This window comes from Oreochromis aureus, linkage group 16 (assembly GCF_013358895.1).
Source record: "Oreochromis aureus strain Israel breed Guangdong linkage group 16, ZZ_aureus, whole genome shotgun sequence".
NCBI classification, from domain to species: domain Eukaryota; kingdom Metazoa; phylum Chordata; class Actinopteri; order Cichliformes; family Cichlidae; genus Oreochromis; species Oreochromis aureus.
The window spans coordinates 31130788-31148667 of record NC_052957.1 but is presented as its reverse complement, the minus strand read 5'-3'; the positions used below and the strand labels follow the sequence as shown (position 1 = coordinate 31148667).

At 40.9% G+C, this 17880-nt stretch overlaps 1 protein-coding gene across 1 annotated transcript; it reads right to left on the bottom strand.

Annotated features, from left to right (window-relative positions):
* Nucleotides 1–578: 578 nt before the first annotated feature.
* ccdc80 (coiled-coil domain containing 80) lies at nucleotides 579–17626 on the bottom strand. Its single transcript, XM_031727285.2, has 10 exons — nucleotides 16071–17626; nucleotides 15757–15954; nucleotides 14078–14553; nucleotides 13380–13718; nucleotides 11988–12144; nucleotides 8374–8510; nucleotides 5268–5419; nucleotides 3702–3805; nucleotides 1660–1743; nucleotides 579–1478 (listed from the first exon to the last, which is right to left on the bottom strand). The coding sequence occupies exons 1-10, from the start codon at nucleotides 16699–16701 to the stop codon at nucleotides 1156–1158; spliced, it is 2601 nt and encodes an 866-aa protein (XP_031583145.2). The 5' UTR covers nucleotides 16702–17626; the 3' UTR covers nucleotides 579–1155.
* Between the last annotated feature and the right edge of the window lie 254 nt (nucleotides 17627–17880).

The following is a 17880-nucleotide window of genomic DNA, read 5'->3' as shown; positions in this document are numbered from 1 at the left end:
GGAAGACCTAAAGGGTACTAGCTGCTCTAACTCCATGTTTTTATTCTTTCACTTTGCACATGCTTGATAGCTGTTTTAGCTCCCTATCAGTTCCTTTAAGCCAACTCTTTGTTAAACAGCAGGTGGGTATGTTCCACACCCACTAACATTATACAGATCCAAGAGAAAAGAGACTGTAACGCAGTCCGATGTCTAAGCTTTAAATAAACAAGACTTACTTGTACATACACTTTGGCCATGTTTAATACAAACTCTGCCTCTTGCTCTATGGCAGCTGAGAGATGCTCCAGCCTCCCCATGCCCTTAATTGGATAAGTGGAAGAAAATGGGTAGGTGGATTCCAGCCCTCCTTACTCACAAAGTGTGTTTGGAAATGTGATTGCATTGAGGGGACAGTAAGTTGAGAAAGTCTGAAACTACTGTAGATATTACAAGTACAGCAAGTTGTTTCAATCATTATATGACCACTAAAATATACTTGGAAATATTTCTCCAGTTTTGCCACTAGGGGGAGGTGTTGCTCAAAAGATTATTGCAGCACATTGGCACTGAAAGTGAGACAAATAATTTAAAGGACCTGGTAGTAAACAAATGTTTATTTTCATATAGCCATATAGAAACAGAGTATAAATAGAAACAATGTATAGCAACAGAAACTTTACAAAAGAGAAATAATGTGGTGCTTTTAATAATATTATTGGTAACTGCACTTCAAATGCAACAGATGTCCAATAAATATGTCCTATTATCTACAAAATCAAAGTGTGTGCTGAAAATTTGACTATATAAGTCTGACCCAAAAAAGCCAGTAAGAGATGACAGACGGTGCAATAAAGTTTTAAGTTGAAACAAAAAAACCCAGCAAAAACTAAAGTACGCAATCCATCTCTGAACATTCAGGTTCATCCATAGATTTACTGACTAACCAGATCTGACGCTGCTAAGTATAAAGCAGCATACTATGCTAAATAGGGAATGTTAAAGAACTGGATATGTGAAAGCAGTTTTCTTCCCTTCACTAAGTGCTACAAAATACTCGTCTGTGCCAACTGCCCAGTGGGAGATGGGAAAGACACAAAAAGGTTTTGGGCCAAAGGAAGGCAGCACCAAGGACCAGCTGCAGGCCAGTGTGCATCACTGGAAAGCACACACCTGTTAGTAACCATACCCCTGGTGATAGCCATCCTGATAACCGTGTTCATATCCATGTTGATGGTAACCATAGCCACCGTATTCGTCTTCAGGGCAGCGCATGCCAAGCGACTGCTGGATGGCCATCTCCTGTCTGCGGAGCTGCATAGAGTCTACCAGGTCATAGATAATGGCCATGGACCACATGGGTGAGGGGTACCAGGACTTAACATTGCCATCCTTCCCCACCAGCAGCATTGAGAAGTATTCTGGGCTGATTTGGAAGTAGTTTCTCATGTCCTTCACGAGGGTAGCTGAGAGCCCTTCACGCTCCACGGTCGCACTCCCTGGATGGACCAGAGGATCAGGTTAGGAACAATGTATTTATAAGCGAATTTCACAATAGATGTAGCACATCAACATTTTTCTCTTCCTCTAAACTTATCACACTGAACTCAGATACCAAAAGTAGAGACCTTAGCTTTCAGAAAACATATCTGTTCACTATTTCGTATTAAAAATTCTTACCATTGATAGGATAGAGCTCCAAGACTCCGCCCATATCTGGCGACTCTATGCCGACCAGCTTCAGAATGGCGATGTGCCTCAGGCCTGTGTCACCATGGCAACAATTTTTGAAAAGACATCAGAATGAGGCAAACAATTTTTAGACAACAGTATGCTGACCAACTGTTCCTTATCAGTCTGCTTATTTAGGCTGATTGTTACTTATTTGTTATTCCAACTGTCCTAAGTACTGGTCTCTAGGTAAAGGGAGGAGAACGTGATGGTGGTCCGGAAAGCCCTGCCAAAAAAGCTGTTTCCTCTGAAGCGAGAAAGCCCACATTAAACACAGGAGAACGCTGGCTTCACTTGGTGAGCGCCAAGTGCTGAATACCAGGATCAAACCTCTCAGGCCTTCAGCCCAGTCAGCAGGACAGGCCTTTGTGTGGGATGAGGGAGCGAGGGGGCAGCCCTGGGTACTAAACCAGCCAAGAGCAACACATGAAGGGAAAAAAGTCCCAGTAGAACCTAAACTGGATCTAGTGATAAAGCAAGAAAAGCTGATTTTTTCAATCATCTGACTTGACTTAAAGAAAAACAGTGTACACTCACACAGATAAATGGTAGCACTTTCCAGGAAGTTATATTTCATGAGAGCTTTATAAGCTAGGACAAATGATAAATCATCTCTTAATGCTTCACAGATCAACAGTAAGCTAAAAATATTTTTTATCATTGCAAGGTTGTAAAAATTTGCTTTGGTTTGAATATAACCCCTATTTAATGCCCCTATGTACACACAGTGTATGTGTGTTTGAAGGTGAAACAGGCATGAAACATTCAAAAAGAGAGGGCAGTGAAAGATTGCTTGTCATCTTGCCTTCACTAGCCTTTAAGGTCAGAAACGGATGTAATGTAATTGTAGATTTAATGGCTGATTGTTACAAATAAAACATCTGACTCAAGGTCAAGCTCATACACATGAAAGACCATTTAGTGTTTTTTACAGACTATGTTAACCTGTATGAATGTGCAGAAGCAACAAAAGTCTGAACGGAGCCAGGAAGAAATGTCCGAAATGTTCAACTTGTGCAAACAAAACAAGAGCGTGAGGTTTATCTTGGGCAGAAAGTCCTGCTGACAGCAGTTATTTGGTTTCACAGGGAAGGAAAGTTCACCGTGGGCTATTTAAAGTTTACATTTATCTTCCATAAACCTGTCAAACATGTCGGGTTGTTGAGATTTACAAAGTTGAGACAAATGCCTCTTTTTGAGATGTGCGGTAATAACTTTCAAGTTACTGTGGAAAAGTTGACTAACTGGCCGGCTGAAAAGGCTCCTGCCAGGGGAGGAAAAGAGCTAACAGTACAGTTCATTGCCAGTTCCGTCATCTGGGATCCTTCTCCACATCCGCTGGTGCGCACGCATTAACACACACATAGTGCTCACGTGCATAAACACAGGGTGATAATGTCTGGAAAGTTGCAGTAAACAAAAAAACATTGCTTGTAATCCGCTTCTTCATTTGATTAACATATTCATTAATATTCTGACTAACATTTTGGCAAGCAGGGACATGACACAGGCCCTTGTGAAGTGAAGGTCACCTTGGAAAACACATGTCATCAAAGGAAAGTTTCATAAAGAGTTCTGCTCTTTTAGGTATCTCTTCCCAGGAAATGAATCTTTGTAGTTTTGGACTTGCAGGACCAGAAGATTTTTTTGGGTGGCTGTGCCTCTTCCACTAATCGTTCAATTTCTTACAACATTTCTTATAGGGTACAGAGTACAGTGAACAGGTATCACATCGTGATACTTTATGATGAATTAGACCAAGGAGTGTTAATCACACTAACAATCGGTTCATTGAGCCTGCAACTGTGTTTCTTATAGATTTGTTTTTTGGTTGCAGCAGGCAGCAGACTTCAGAGAAAAAAACCTACACCACCTACACAGCACCAAACAGCAGAGAGACTCAATTAGAGCTTGGATGGCGAGCATAGTTGAGCTTTTAGTAACTGAAGTGACCTCTGAAAAGTGAAACTGGTTGACTTCTGGTGACTCACCCAGATTACAGGCTTGGCTGTTGAGGGCGTAGAGCTGCTGCTGATAGGCCCACTCCTCGTCGTTGGGAGCGGAGATGATGAACAGGCGACGTCTCCATCGGAACCTGCAATCACAGAAAATTTGAGCCCGGATTTAAGTGGCACTTTGGTCCCGCAGTGAGAGCTCTATACCAAGACAAGGAGTTTGTGCTTGTGTGCTACATATTCCCCCTATTACTGCCAGAGGGTGACAACCCGGAATTATGGTCAAAAACCTGCCAGATCTCTACACTGTGTTGTGTGTGTGTGGGGGGGAATTCAGGTCTCTATGGCAACAAAAGACAGCCTGTCTGCTTTAGATATCTCCAGGAGAAAATGTGACTGAAATGATTCAGCCTTGAGGAATGGCAGGGTTTTTGTTACTTTTGATTTTCATGGAACACACATATGCAGGCTGCTGCAGTCTGCCAAGTGCTGCTCAGAATTATTTAATTGTGGTCCAGCTGACTGCAACAGATATTTGACTGATGTGGACACAGCATACTGGGACCACCCAGTAATTCCAACTACACAGACTATATAGATCCTGGGGGCACAACCTATATATGGCATCAATCTCAATAAAATGTTGTAATAGAAACTGTACTGAATACCTCAATTTGTCATGTAAATCTTGCACCTATGGAATGGTTTGTGCATGTTATTTTTAAGCTACAAGTAAATGCTACATCAGCATGGATGCTCTTAACCAGTGTTAATTTCACTGACCAATTATTTTTGTCATAATTTTTGTCAGTTACCTTTGTTTTCATGATGAAAGGGAGACAATAACTAACTAAAAACTAGTGCACGAGACAAAATAGTACGATGGAATATATTGATACTTTGGTCTAAAAAAAATAAAAAATGTGAGATCCAATCAGAAATATTTAAGCTGTGTACAAAGGCGGGACGATTTTGGAAGTGACCCAATCAGATGTAATCTCCCTGTGCAGAAATAGTGACAAAATATCGAAACCTGGGAGGAAGAGGAGAGTGGGCATATGGACATATTTCACATTTGATATCAAGGAAAATAAGATGGAAACAAACCTTTACACTTTCAATGATATTTAACAGAATAAAAATAGAAATAGACTGAAACTACAATATTTTAGATGTCTAAATTATGACTAAAACTAAATATTCAAAAGACTATGACTAAAACAATCAAAATTAAAAATGTAAAACAATCACAGCAGTATTCCTGTACACAAATCCATTCTTGTGTGATCCCCCCACAGTTTATGATTGCAGCTTATTAACCAAGCTTGCTAGTGTTAGCTAATAACTTTCTCAACCTCAACCTGAATTGTGTCTCCAAAAACACCACGCCATAACGCTAAAATGTAAGGCTTTCAAAACAAGTGGATCAGTGGCTCTGTCCATCTTTTGTGTACAGGCTTTATTAACTGATCTCACTCATGGGTGAATATCAGCAAATCCCTGCTGATAGTTCTTAAGATTTCTTTGTCAGAAAAAAAGGCTTTAATGTTTGTACATCCACAGTGTTTTGGTCATGAGCTATATTTCCACAGAAATCCTCACCTGGAGAGAAAGTTTTCCAAAGATCTGGGCTTGTCTTCCTTCTTACAGACCACTCCATCTCTCTTCTGCTGCTCCATCTCCCGGATTCGGGAGGAGAAGGTGTCGATGTAGTTAAATACAGCCTTCATGGCAATGGGAACCTCATAGGATTGCTGACAAACAAGATTGACAAGAATCAGTCATATTCTCCCAAAGGTCGAGTCTGAGGTGAAAGCACAGAATAAATAAATCAAAATCCCTGTCGACAAAAAACTAAAAGAATAAGTAACACTACAGTACAACGGACATTAAAATAGAAATCCACTGCATGAAAAAATGGTGAAACTCCTTTCAGTAATGTGATTATATGAAGTTATGCATGTTAGTAAATGTGGTGCGGCCTTTACCACATCCGAGCAAATCTTTATAACAACTTCTGGGAAGCAGCAAAACCAAGTATCTCATTTCATCCTAACTGGACACAGCACGAACATCTGAAACGTACACGAAAATGTAACACACTTGTACACCTTCCTCAGGACATGCTGAAGTTGCCATTCTGATTCTTTCACACCTTTCCTTGCACTGCGCTCTCTGTCCTTTTTCTGTCTCATACACACACCCACATCCGTGTACATTCACAGACTCCTCTGTCTCTGCTGCTGACAGCAGAGGATGTGAACACTGGCCTCTTTGATGAATCTGTCCGAAAAACAGGCTGGTGATTTATCCTGGCACATGCACACAGACTCTCATACACAGATGTTGAGCAAATGTCATGTTGTGTGAATTAAAACAGTGTTTTAGTAAAAGCACCATGTTGGCAGTATGAGGGCAGAGAAAAAGAGAAAGATTAAATGGAAGTGTAAGCAGATAAGTTGTGAATCAGTGAACACTGGAAGAGGACCAACCGACCAACAGCAGTGCTGTGAATCAAGGCTGTTTAAAAGTATTAGTCAGGACTATGTAAAAGGGCAAGCAGAAAAGTATGATTAAAATCCTCCCTGTTAAAATACCATAGTATATTTAGAGGTCTTTCACAATTCAGTGACTGAATCCCTTAAGGCTGTGTTCCAGGAAGGCAGGACTTTTGACACAGCTGATCATGCAGTCTTGGTGAATATGCTACATGATAACGGTCTTGTCCAAGAACGCTGTAACTTAGTTTTGAAATTAGTCAACTAGAACATGACGTATCTGCTTTCCTGGGTCTTCTTCTGTGTTTTTTCCTGTTTCCAAAGAAATGCCTTTGGATGTGTGTGTACGTCCGAAGGCACTTTGCATTGGTTACATTGTGCTCTACTTGGTTCTTTCTTATTTTTTGTATGTACATGTGTAACAGCCATAACCGGTACTGCCCTCACTTTCACAATATTTTACAAATATTGAGTCAGAACAGACATTAAAAAGAAGCATTTACCGATGCTGGCTCTGTTACGTGGACTAATCTACAGGGGGAAATCTTTTATGAATGTTTTCCATTTCCCTGCATTGCTTCTCTTCTCCTCATGTCATGTCAGCTATTTACAGTGCAGCTGACTGAGAAGAACTTACACTGCAAACGCTTGTTAAAGGCTCTTTGAGACTGATGGTGGCGCTTGAACCTAAAAGTTAGTGTCAGCCTGCTATTATAAATTACTCACAATGACAACACATCACTATCATACTAACCATCTTGTTAGCATGTACTAATTAGTCCTAAACATAACATGGAGCTGAGGTTTTTGGGGTTTTAGACACAGGTTTTTGACATCATATGTTTAGACTGTTTAGCTTACACGTATGTACCTCTCTGCATGCTTATTGGGCACTGATGGATTACAAATATATATTTACTCATTTATTTTTCAACACCTTGTTTTGTGTTTTCTAAACAGTTTACTAAAAGAAGACCATTTAATTTTGGTATCTCACCATAGCATTTGCAACAGTTAAAACAAAGTTAATTTGGAGTAGAAACCAAGTGTAGACATATCAAGTGAACACTAGATATATCTGTATGCCCATCCACATTATCTTTGCCTATCTCTACAGCTGTTTATCTCTCTGCTTCAAGCTTTACAGGCACATTAATGACAGTTCTCATATTTTGGCTAAAGATTATTCTCTCTCATTATTTTTTCCTCTAGATCAACTCCAGGCCTCGAGGGCCGGTGTCCTGCAGGTTTTAGATCTCACCCTGGGTCAACACACCTGAATCAAATGATTGGTTCATTACCAGGCCTCTCAATAACTTCAAGACATGCTGAGGAGGTTATTTAGCCATTTAAATCAGCTGTGTTGGATCAAGGACAAGGGTACACACATGTATATGGCTCTTTGAGAGGATATTGACAGTAATGCATTCCCAAGTCCCTCCAACAGGACTTGAAATTGGTGTGAAATATAAGAGCTGCCCAAAAAGAGTTAACTTTTTAAGAATTTCATCACAGCATGAAACTGCAGAGGGGTCCAGCATTTAACTGGATCTGACAGAGGTAGCAAGTCATGTTTTTTCTTCATTGTATTTCTGTATTGTCTGTGGGTTTTTTAGCTGTTTTTTTCTTTCTTTTTCTGAAAAATCACTTCAGTCACTCATTGTTTTAATGAGCAGTTCTCAAAAAAGCTCACCTCCCAACCTGCTTCCTCGACACCATCACATTCAGTGAGTATATGTTTATAACTTTTCACATTTTTAAAACAAAAATCTGAGTGTGTGGGGTTCATTTAGGGGACATCTTTACATTTTAGAGTGAAAAAACAGCTTGAGTTGTATGCTTTCTGAATTCGCACCGCATTAATTTAAGTGTTCAACAAGCTAATTCTGTTATGGGGCTGCCCATCACATACTAGCTACTTCTGGCTGCCCCTTTATTATCAATATAATATGCCTTGATGTGACTGTGGTCTGGCACTATTTAACTAAACCTGAATTAAATTATTCACAAGTCACTACAACAGGTAGACTTGTATGTTTAATTTGGCCTATTTGATGCTCTTCCTGACACAGCTCTCAAGGGATTTGTTTCTCCTCCTGGTACTTAAACAGAGTTCTTTCACTTGTTAGGCAAATGTGCAAACCACAACACTATAGAGCCACAGCCTTCACATAATACTCCTATACTGCTTAGAAAGAGTAAGTCTCTACCTTGACTCTCATGTCAGTGTCTGTGAGGACCATGTAGAACTCCTCGTAGGTCATGCCAAACTCTTTCCTCAGTTCTGTGATCAGATCCTGGTTCACCAGGTCTTCCTGACGAAGGCCCTTCATAGGCTTGTCATTCTCTGGAGAAATAAAGGCACATTAGTACTCCCTTTAAAGTAGGCAGGTAGATATTGAATCCGTCTAATTTCCCCTTTAAAGAAAATCAATTAACTGTTAAAATCAAAGGAACATAACATTTATTATATTTGGAATCTTAGTGAAGTGGTCCAAAAGTCCAAAATGTAAATCTAATATACTGTTCGGAATATCAGATTAGAAAAATCAGGAAAAGATTTGACCCGTTCTTCTTCTTTCTTTCGGTGTTAGACACAGCAAGAGATGCTTCTAAATCCTGGGAACACTTTGGTTTCAGGAAAACTGCACACTATTGGTTAATCTGTCTTCTGTCATGTCTCCCTCCCCTCACCGCCAGTCGGTTGCGGCAGATGGCTGCCTCTCACTGAACCTGAGGGTTGTTGTTGTTGTTTTGTTGTTGTTGTTGTTGTGTTTTTTTTTTTTTTTTCTTCTTCTCTTCTCACTGTCACCAAGTGATTGCTCATCTGCGCCTTCTGATTGTTGGGTTTTTTTCTGACAATTATTTAAATGGTTAAGGCTTCAAAGGGCTAGAAAAGTACAGGGCAGATACAAAAACGGCTTAAGACATGTTAGTCGTATTTCTTAACGTAAAACGAAGAGCAATTGTTTCCCAGTTAACATGCTTACTCCTCTTGTGGTTTAAATCTATGCTGATTTAAAAAAACTGCTCCTTTAACAAATTTGTCTGACAAGTTTAAAAATTAGACTCTTGAGTGAAGAGCAGAACTGAAGCATGCAGAATGAATCGGGGACAAACAGCAACTGAGATCTAAAAGGGTTGGATGTCTCAGAAGTCTAATGGAGCTGGTGTTTATGCAGACCAAAGCCTTTAATCATAGCTCCTTCCGTGTGTGTGCGTGCACGCGCGTGTGTGTGCGTGACATACAGACCATGGAACAGTGTGTTCTTGGTGGCTGGTTCGCCCACTCTGTGCTGTGTAATGTGTATGAGCAATCGCATCAGGAAACCCCCAGTACATGTAGGTGGCAAAAGACAGACTGTACACACAGATATGTACAGCAAACACTCTTTAATATGGTCTGTATGCAAAACATACACTTGGCTAACCAGGCTAAAACCCAAAGATGAAGTCACTGTAACCAGAGGAGCAATGCTGAAAGGACCAGCTGTTTTTACATTATCATACACGGTGCGTGTCTCTCATTTCCAAGGACTCTTATGTTGACTTCCATTTACTTTCTTGAGATTCATTTACATACTGTTGCTTACCTTAACCTAAACTTAAATCACGCCTTCATAATTAAAATGAAGACTTACCAACAGAGGTGGGTCACAACAATGTGACTACATTAAAAACATGTCTGGATAAAACCTCATCTGCACATTGAGTGACAGACTTATAAAGCTTAAGAAAGAGCAGTTAACACACATCAACCGCAGCCTCTGGTTTGAGACGGCTATAAAATGTCTCAAAATAGAAGCCAAGCACAAATGCACATCTCACAAAAACGGCAGCAGTTTTGTTGCATTTGAACAAGTAGGTTTTCAAGCACTGTTATAACTGCTCTCTGTGTGCATGTGGGTGTGATGAATTAAATGTCTCCAGCTTACACATCAACTCCGCAGGAGATGATGCACAGGAAAGGTATGCACTCTGGTTTGCTCTCCTGGTACATGTTATACAGACTCCTGTACTTCATAGCTGCTGAACTCATCACATTTTGGATTGGAAGCTGAAGGAATTCCTACCTCTAGCTACAAATACAGTATAATTACTAAAATAAGCAACAGTATTATGGTAAATGAGCCGAATCTAACATCACTGAATTCAGAGGTCAACACTGTTTAATATCACCTGCACAGAGAAGCACAAAACACTGTGGCTTTGGCAGAGTCGGTGTGCATTCTGGATGTCACTGTGGGAGCAGAGATCTCTGCTGAACACATCTAGTTTGACATAATGTGAGGAAGGTAAAACAAGGACAGGACAGCAGACGTGGCAGGAGACACTTTCCCTTGCCACAGTCTCTGTACGGACAGCACTCACACAACATCATTTCCCCTGAAGGTTTAAAAGGAAAAGTAGTATTCTGAGGCGAATCACGTCTGCTGAATTCCTAAAAACATGCAAACTTACATTTATGAGAGAATGCCTGACTCTGTTTATTTCAGTGCTAAGTAGAGAGCAGGCTTGAGTAGTCAAGAAAGTGTTAAAGTCAAACAAAAATGCTTTCCTTTTTGGTGATAACCAAACATTTTTCAATGCTACAACTGTTATCAACAACCCTCCGGTGTAAGAGAGAGTTACACTTTGAAGGAGATTTAGTGGTGAGGTCAGTGAGAACATGTGGCTGGACACTGATTCCCATCATTGTTTTGTTACAATAGTATACTAATACACAAAGTGGGCTGATGTTTCAGAAACGCAGTGCCTAACTCACTAACTTCCTCTAGATAACATTACCTTTGCCTCCCAAAGCCTTCTACTGATCTCAAATACAGGACTAGAAAGACAGATCATATTTCTTACATTCTTTCATATTGCTTCCAGTCAGGGCTGGATCGGGAAACCCTGAATCATCCCTCAGTCATGCTGCTGTGGGCTCAGGCTGATGGGGGACTTTGCAAAACACTCTGAGCATCGCACTGAACAACACTCTGAGCTTCTCTGCTCACCATTTGTCTTCTCTGCAGCAGGTTTTGCTTGTCCTCGTTCTCCTCACTTGCCCACAACTGTCTTACCCTTAGGTGGTTCTGTCAGAAATCTCTTCTTGTTAAAGAGTTCTTCCTTCCCACTTTCACCAAATGTTTGCTTGCAGGGTATCTGATCATTGGGGTTCTCTCTTGTATTGTAGGGTCTTTAGTATATAAAACAACTTGAGATGGTCGTTGTTGTAAATCGGTGCAATAAAAATAAACCTGGACTAAGTGGTTTGTTGTTCTGTGTTGCTAGTTTACATATTTTTTATTTATTTATTTTTTTTTGTGTGTGGTGCACAGTTCCTTCTGTTGTGTTACCGGTTTAATATTGTTTTCCTCATACTACATGTGAGTATTCTGTGTCTTCACAAAGTAGAACAGAAAAGCTGCAGCTCTTAAAATGACAGGAAAAGCATTTAGCTGGATCTTCGATGACTTTGTCATCCTAAGGAAGATTTACTGACAGCGGAAACATGACTTTGTTTTAGAATTACAGCCTTTTGCTGGTTAACTGCAGTGTTTTGCTGCGTGTAAGGGCTGTTTGGGAAATCCATCTTCAGTGCTGGAAACTTCAAAAATGTTTCATTGTTTCAAAATGTTGCAGTTGAGAAATGCTGCACGTCCAGAAAACATCTGCTCCAAATTGAGAGCCACGTGAACTATTCAAAAAAAGGTGCCTGGCTCAGCAACTCAAAGACTTACTACAGTTAATAGCGATTGTGGCATATACCATGTCAAAACAAGAAGCAAAAAAACAAAAACGTATTGAACCGTCACATACTGCATATGGAACTACTTACCTATCTGATAGTGGTCGATTTTCATGGTGGAGTTGGTCAAAGAGCCAAAAATAGTTATGATAGACACTTTCCTGATGGCCATCTCACACACAGACTCCAGGTACTCATCCCTCTGCTGAACATACATACTGTTCTCCTCACTGGGGGATGTAATCAGCTGGAGGAAGGGAGGGAGTGGAAACATGGAGGTTAGAGTATCCTGTGTATGCTATGAACAACACACACACACAAATACAGTGTGCTGCTGAGGTGATGTTTACATTAACCTGCAGGCGGACGATGGGGCATATTTTCCCAGCCTGTTCACAGCACCACTGTGATAAGAATCTATACTGGCTGCAAAACAGAGCTGCACAGTCTGTTAGCTCACAGCTGTGGAGTCAGTCAAATACCTGGATAATGGTTGTGCTACCTACCACTTCACTATAAAGAAGTGACACTGTACAATAATTGGTACAGAGGTGCTTACCCATTTGTTGACTAGTGAAAAATTAATCAACAGTAAATTATTTGTCCAGATGTGAGTTTCAGTACTCTGTCTTGGAAAACAAACTCTTTCCTTATTGGAGCCGCACCAACTGTAGGTCACTTCCTTCTGCTCCACGCTGCCAGCTGCTCAGTGATTGAATTGTGTAATGCTCAACTTCCCAACTTAAAACCTATCAAGTCAATCAAAACTTTAAGTCAAGAAAAAAAAAGCACTAATTCCATGTAAAATGAGTTTGGCAGGCATGTCTGTTGGATCACTGATGGCTGTGTCTTTTAATTTCTCTTATAGCTGCAGTCACTACTGTAGTGCTGATGTGTTTCTTTAAAGAAACTGTTTGAGATTTTAGGGAATTTTGCTTATTTGCTTCCTTGCTGCAAGTTGGATGAAGAGATTGATCCCATTCTCAAGTTTGTTTGGGAAATATGAAGTTACAGCTATCAGCCAGTTAGCTTAGCATAAAGCTGGCTGATAGTTGTCTTTGACAGAAAACTCAGTTAATTACTGAGGAGATAATTATATTATTACAGAAAGGAGGCAACATCAATTAATTACTGAGGTAATGCTAAATCAGAAATTAAATCACATATCATGCTTCATCTGTTGGAGCCATTTTTGGCTGGGTGCAGAGAAGTCCATGCCTTCTGCTTATCAGGAAGTGGCTGTGTTTGAAATACAATAGGTTAATAAGCAACTGTTACAGATGCCCATAGTCTGACATTTGTATTCATTTGTATTTTGGCAAGAAATCAAATAAGCACTTTGGCCAAAATGTTAAACCTGTCCTCACACTTAGCGATGGTGCTCTGAGTCCTGACATTTCCCTCTGGCTAAAGCTCGAAACCTGGAGTTTTGCCAGGTGAAAGAGCCTCTTATGAACTGTGAATATTATGTCATGCTCTCACCAGCAGCCGCCTCCTGTTTTCAAAGTAATCCAGAAAGGAGACAAGTGCACCCTTTGGTGGTGGCGTTGGCTTTTTAGTGGGCTTTGGATAGTCCACTTTCTCCCGGTACTTTGACACCTTCTTTCCATTTTTCTTTCCCCCGATCTTTCCCTCCTTCCCTGGCTTTCCTCTTCTCTCGGCTTTCTTGGCACCCTTGTCATTCTTTTTCTTCTTCTTGTCATGCTTATCGGGCTTTCCTTTCCTGGTAGGAGTGATAACAGAGATGGTTTCTGGCTCCTCTGGATTGCTTGCTGTTGGCTTGCTAGGCTCATACTTGTCTTCATACTCGTTAGTCAACACCTGCGCACAAAAGCAGACATTATTTTTCATTTTCTTCACTGATTCAAACACCGTGAGAATGATTTGGTCTTGAGCCGGTGTCGTGGTAACCACACAAAAAATGATGGCGAAATGAGTTATGTTGGCTGTTAAACACCTATTTCATTTGAAAAGCTCCAATGAAAAGCAATTGAAGTAATCAGCAAGAAGTGTGCTGCATATGTACTCATGGATATTATTTATAAATTTATGTAATGTATGGTTTTAGCACCAATATATACCCAGGTGCTTTGTATTCTATAAATAACATGAATCTGAAACCTGTTAAAATACAAAGTCAATCCAATAAATCTATCTTTAAAATGAATGTTACAGATTACCTTGTCTCCACCGTTCTTCTTCTTGGTGGGTTTGGTCTTTGGGAGTCTATGTGTGATGGGTAGCTTGCGGCTGTGTGGATCTCTGTTGAGTTTGTCAGTGCGGTTATCTCCAGCTGGGGTGGTTTTTGGTGGGTACCGCTCCCTCTCTCTGTGGTTGTAGTAGTATGGATCAGCGGTAGTTCTTGGCAGTGGGTGCCACAGGGCTGTGGTAGGAGCTCTGGTCGTTTTCTGAGTAGTGGTAGTAGTGGGCCTTTTTGTGGTGGTGGTGGTGTTGGGTTTTCTGGTTGTAGTTATAGCTTTGGTTGTAGTTGTTGTTGCTCTGGTTGTCGTAGTAGTCATAGTGGTGGTCGTGGGCTGGGTTGTTGTTGTTGTTGTAGTGGTTGTGGTTGGTTGTGTAGTTGTTGTTGTGGTGGTGGTTGTAGTAGGTCGGGTTGTTTTGCTATTTGAGTTTAGTTTTATTGTCGGTGTGTCAGGAACTGGCAAGATGGAGACAGAGATCACAGGTAAACGTTTCATTTTGCATACACTCAAATAAAAAAAAGATTATTCACCCTAATAAACATGAAGCAATATTTTGAATAAAACGAAACTGAATACAATTTAAGATTAATTTAAATTCAAATTCAAAACTTTTAATTGAAATAGTAAATTCCTAAGGAAAATATGCTTTGTATAAACTGAATGTATACTATTTAAGTAAATTTAATTTGAGCAGATTCCATTAAATGTAACATATTACATTGTACTTATGTAACAAAGTTTAATAGAAGATTTATGCATTGGTATGCGTCATCAGTGTATGCTGTAAAAAAAAAAAACAAAAAAAAAAAATCCTTGTAAAACTACAGGAATTTTAGTACGGCAATATACTGTACTCAACTTTTTTTTCTGACTACAGCTGCATACTGTAAACAATATTATAAAAAATATGAACAGCAAGATACGACATAATTTTACAGTGTAACACAATATTTTCTTCTTTGGTTTAAATCCTGGATTTAACAGTGTTGTGAGAGTTTTTCAGTTATTTGGTGTTTAGAATTTGTTCGTTGTTTGTGCATGAGGTGGTTTTAAGAGACTGCGTGACTAAGAGTAGGGTTAAGGTTCAGCTGGCAATGCATTATAATGGCACAGAATCTTTTAGGAAGTAATCTGAGATAGTAATAAACTACTGACAGTGTTGCTTAGTAAAAGCTATATTCTACATAGCACAGTACCATAAAGGTTTTTACAGTGAGGAAGTTGTTGTAGTTTATAGAAGGGCACTGTGAACACTGTAACAGCTGACAAATCTAGATGCCAGCCCTCTGAAAACACTGAGTGCCATTATTCGCATTATTCAAACTGGTCTAGATTACTTACATGAAGACTGGGCAAGTGAAAACCAACCTGAGGAAAGGTTCAGTGTTGACTTTGGCTCATGGCTGCCCTACCTGGTGTTACCAGGTAGTTTATCCAGGCTGGGGACTGACACTAAGATTATACAAGTCTGTTTGCAGCTTCTCCCAGTCTCAAACCAAAGATCTTTTGTTTATAAGGCACATGTGGTAATCACTGCACCATGGCTATATATTAGAAAGGTTCAATGTTAATTAATAAGTTTTAAAACTAAAAAGTGTGACTTTCCCTGCTGTGAAAACAAACATGGTGAAAAAAATGTTTATCATGATCATTCTCACCTGCAAGTGTGCCTTCTTCCACTTGTCCCTCCACACCTGCTCCTTTACACTTCTGGATGAAGCCTTTCTGGCGAAGCTTCTCGAGCTTCCTCATGGGTGAACGGTCAATGACCTCATACATGGCCTCCAGCCTCACAGGGTAGGGGTATCTCTCTTCCACCTGCAGGGTTTTCTTCAGAAGCACCATTCCAAACTTGCCTGCAGATCAATACATTAATAGATTAAGCATATGATATGGTTAATATCAGCACCTGCAATGATGTTTTGACCCATGCACAAGCTGCGACAGAGGCTTGTGCCGTCTCCTTTCTTACCTTTCTCTAGTTTTAGGAAGCTCATTAGTCTGGGGATGAGTGCAGTATCTAGTGGCTCCTCCATCACTTTCCCCTCTGTTGTTATTCTCCGGACCTTGCCTCCCATCTCTCCTTCCTGATGAAACATGACTATCTGGTGGACGTGTCTTTCTGCCAGCTCGCAGTAGACATCTGGCTTCAGAAGTGACATCATCAGTCGGTAGTAGCCGTCTGAGTCATGGGGCGCCGAGATAACGAGGACTCGATTTTTTCCTGCAAAGCTGGCCAGCAGATTTGGTGACCCGGCGCTGCTGGGCATGCGGGTAACTCTGGCTCTGGCTCCTGGAGTACCTTCATCTGTCAGTTGACGGGATAAGCCAATCTGTCCATTCGTCCCTATCCTTCGCAACCGGCCTCCTGCTCTCTTGGCCCCCTCCAGGTTCCCCGACCTGGCGGTAAGCGGAATCGCCTCGTCGGCCTGCACATTTTGTGCGTTTTTGTTGCTATGCACCGAGATTGCCGAAGCATATCCAGGGCGCAAACGTCCCTGTAAGCGTCGGCGCAGTTGCACCCGCTTGAGGTGAGTCTGTTTGTCGGCTTGGGTCCAGGTAAGCAGATATATCAAAGCTAAACTGAGAACAAAACCCCTCATTGTTGTGTGAAATTAAAGTAGGCTAAACACTCACTATCGTAAATGCAAAGATCCAGTGGTGGATCCTTGAACCTGTGTGCCTCTAGCGCATCTGAGGGTGACAATCAATTAATTCCAGATGAAAACGTGCAGCGCGCGCGGCATCGGCACATAATCTGCCAGTGACCACTTTCAGAGCATGACTTCTACTGAGGAAATCCACGTTGCTGTCTGCCTTTAATCTGGCAAACAATACGAATACGAGAAGAGTTCAGAGCACAGATCTACAACTTCATCTCAGTAGCACTTTCCTTTCCAACTCACAGAACAGAAGATCAGGAGCGTCGATCATCGCAGTTATAACCTGCAAACATCCACAAGTGGCACAGAAAAAAATCTCTCACCGCGGAAAACACTCAATAAAGTCCTAGAGTGAAAAGTTAAGGACCACGTCACATCTCCAAAATGCAAAATTTGTTTACGCCCTAATTACTTCTTAACTAGTCAAATTATTCTTCGGGCTCTGTTTATTTCCCACAACAATAAGTCTTCTGGTTTCAAAAATAGTGAAGATCCCTCAAAATGCAAGACAGTCTGAGCTGGAAACCTGCGCTTAGACTGTGCAGACGAAAAGCGAATCTGCCTCTTCTCAGGTCTCCCCTTTAGCAAAACGGAGCTCTAGAGGTTTTCCCAGAAACGTCCACACAGACCTCAGCCTCCGGACTCTTGGCGACGCAATGTCAGGACCTGCCCCGGGACGTTCGGTTGCCAGTTCACTCTGCAACACCCCTTTCACTAGAAAGTTCTTTACAGGAAACTGGTCAGACTGAGGTGGGTTGCACTGAAACACATTAAGTAGCTGAGGAAGATTTAAGAAAGAAAAAAGTAAAGAAAAAAGTTTGCCCCCCTGCTGGCCAGATCTCCGGGAAGAGAAATTCCCATAATCTGACAGTGTCAAGTTCCCCCTTTAAAGGCGAAAGAGGAACGCCCCCAAATTCGATTTCTTTCTACCAGCATGTTCCACCTCCTCATTTTCATTCGATTTAAATTCACAGCATGACCGTCTCTTTCATCTTATTCTAAATGTTTCTGCGGAAAAAGGAGGAAAAAAAACGTCAAAAGATTAATATAGCAACGTGTTTATTTCCAAAATAACGGAACTGCAATGACCGCCCTTACTCTTTTATGTTTCTTGAACCC

Coding starts and splice junctions, on each gene's coding strand:
- ccdc80 (XM_031727285.2), bottom strand. CDS start 16,701: ATGAGGGGTTTTGTTCTCAGTTTAGCTTTGATATATCTGCTTACCTGG. Junction 13,719..14,077: donor AGAAGAACGGTGGAGACAAG/GTAATCTGTAAC, acceptor TTTTGTGCGCAG/GTGTTGACTAACGAGTATGA. Junction 1,744..3,701: donor CAGCCAAGCCTGTAATCTGG/GTGAGTCACCAG, acceptor ATGGTGACACAG/GCCTGAGGCACATCGCCATT.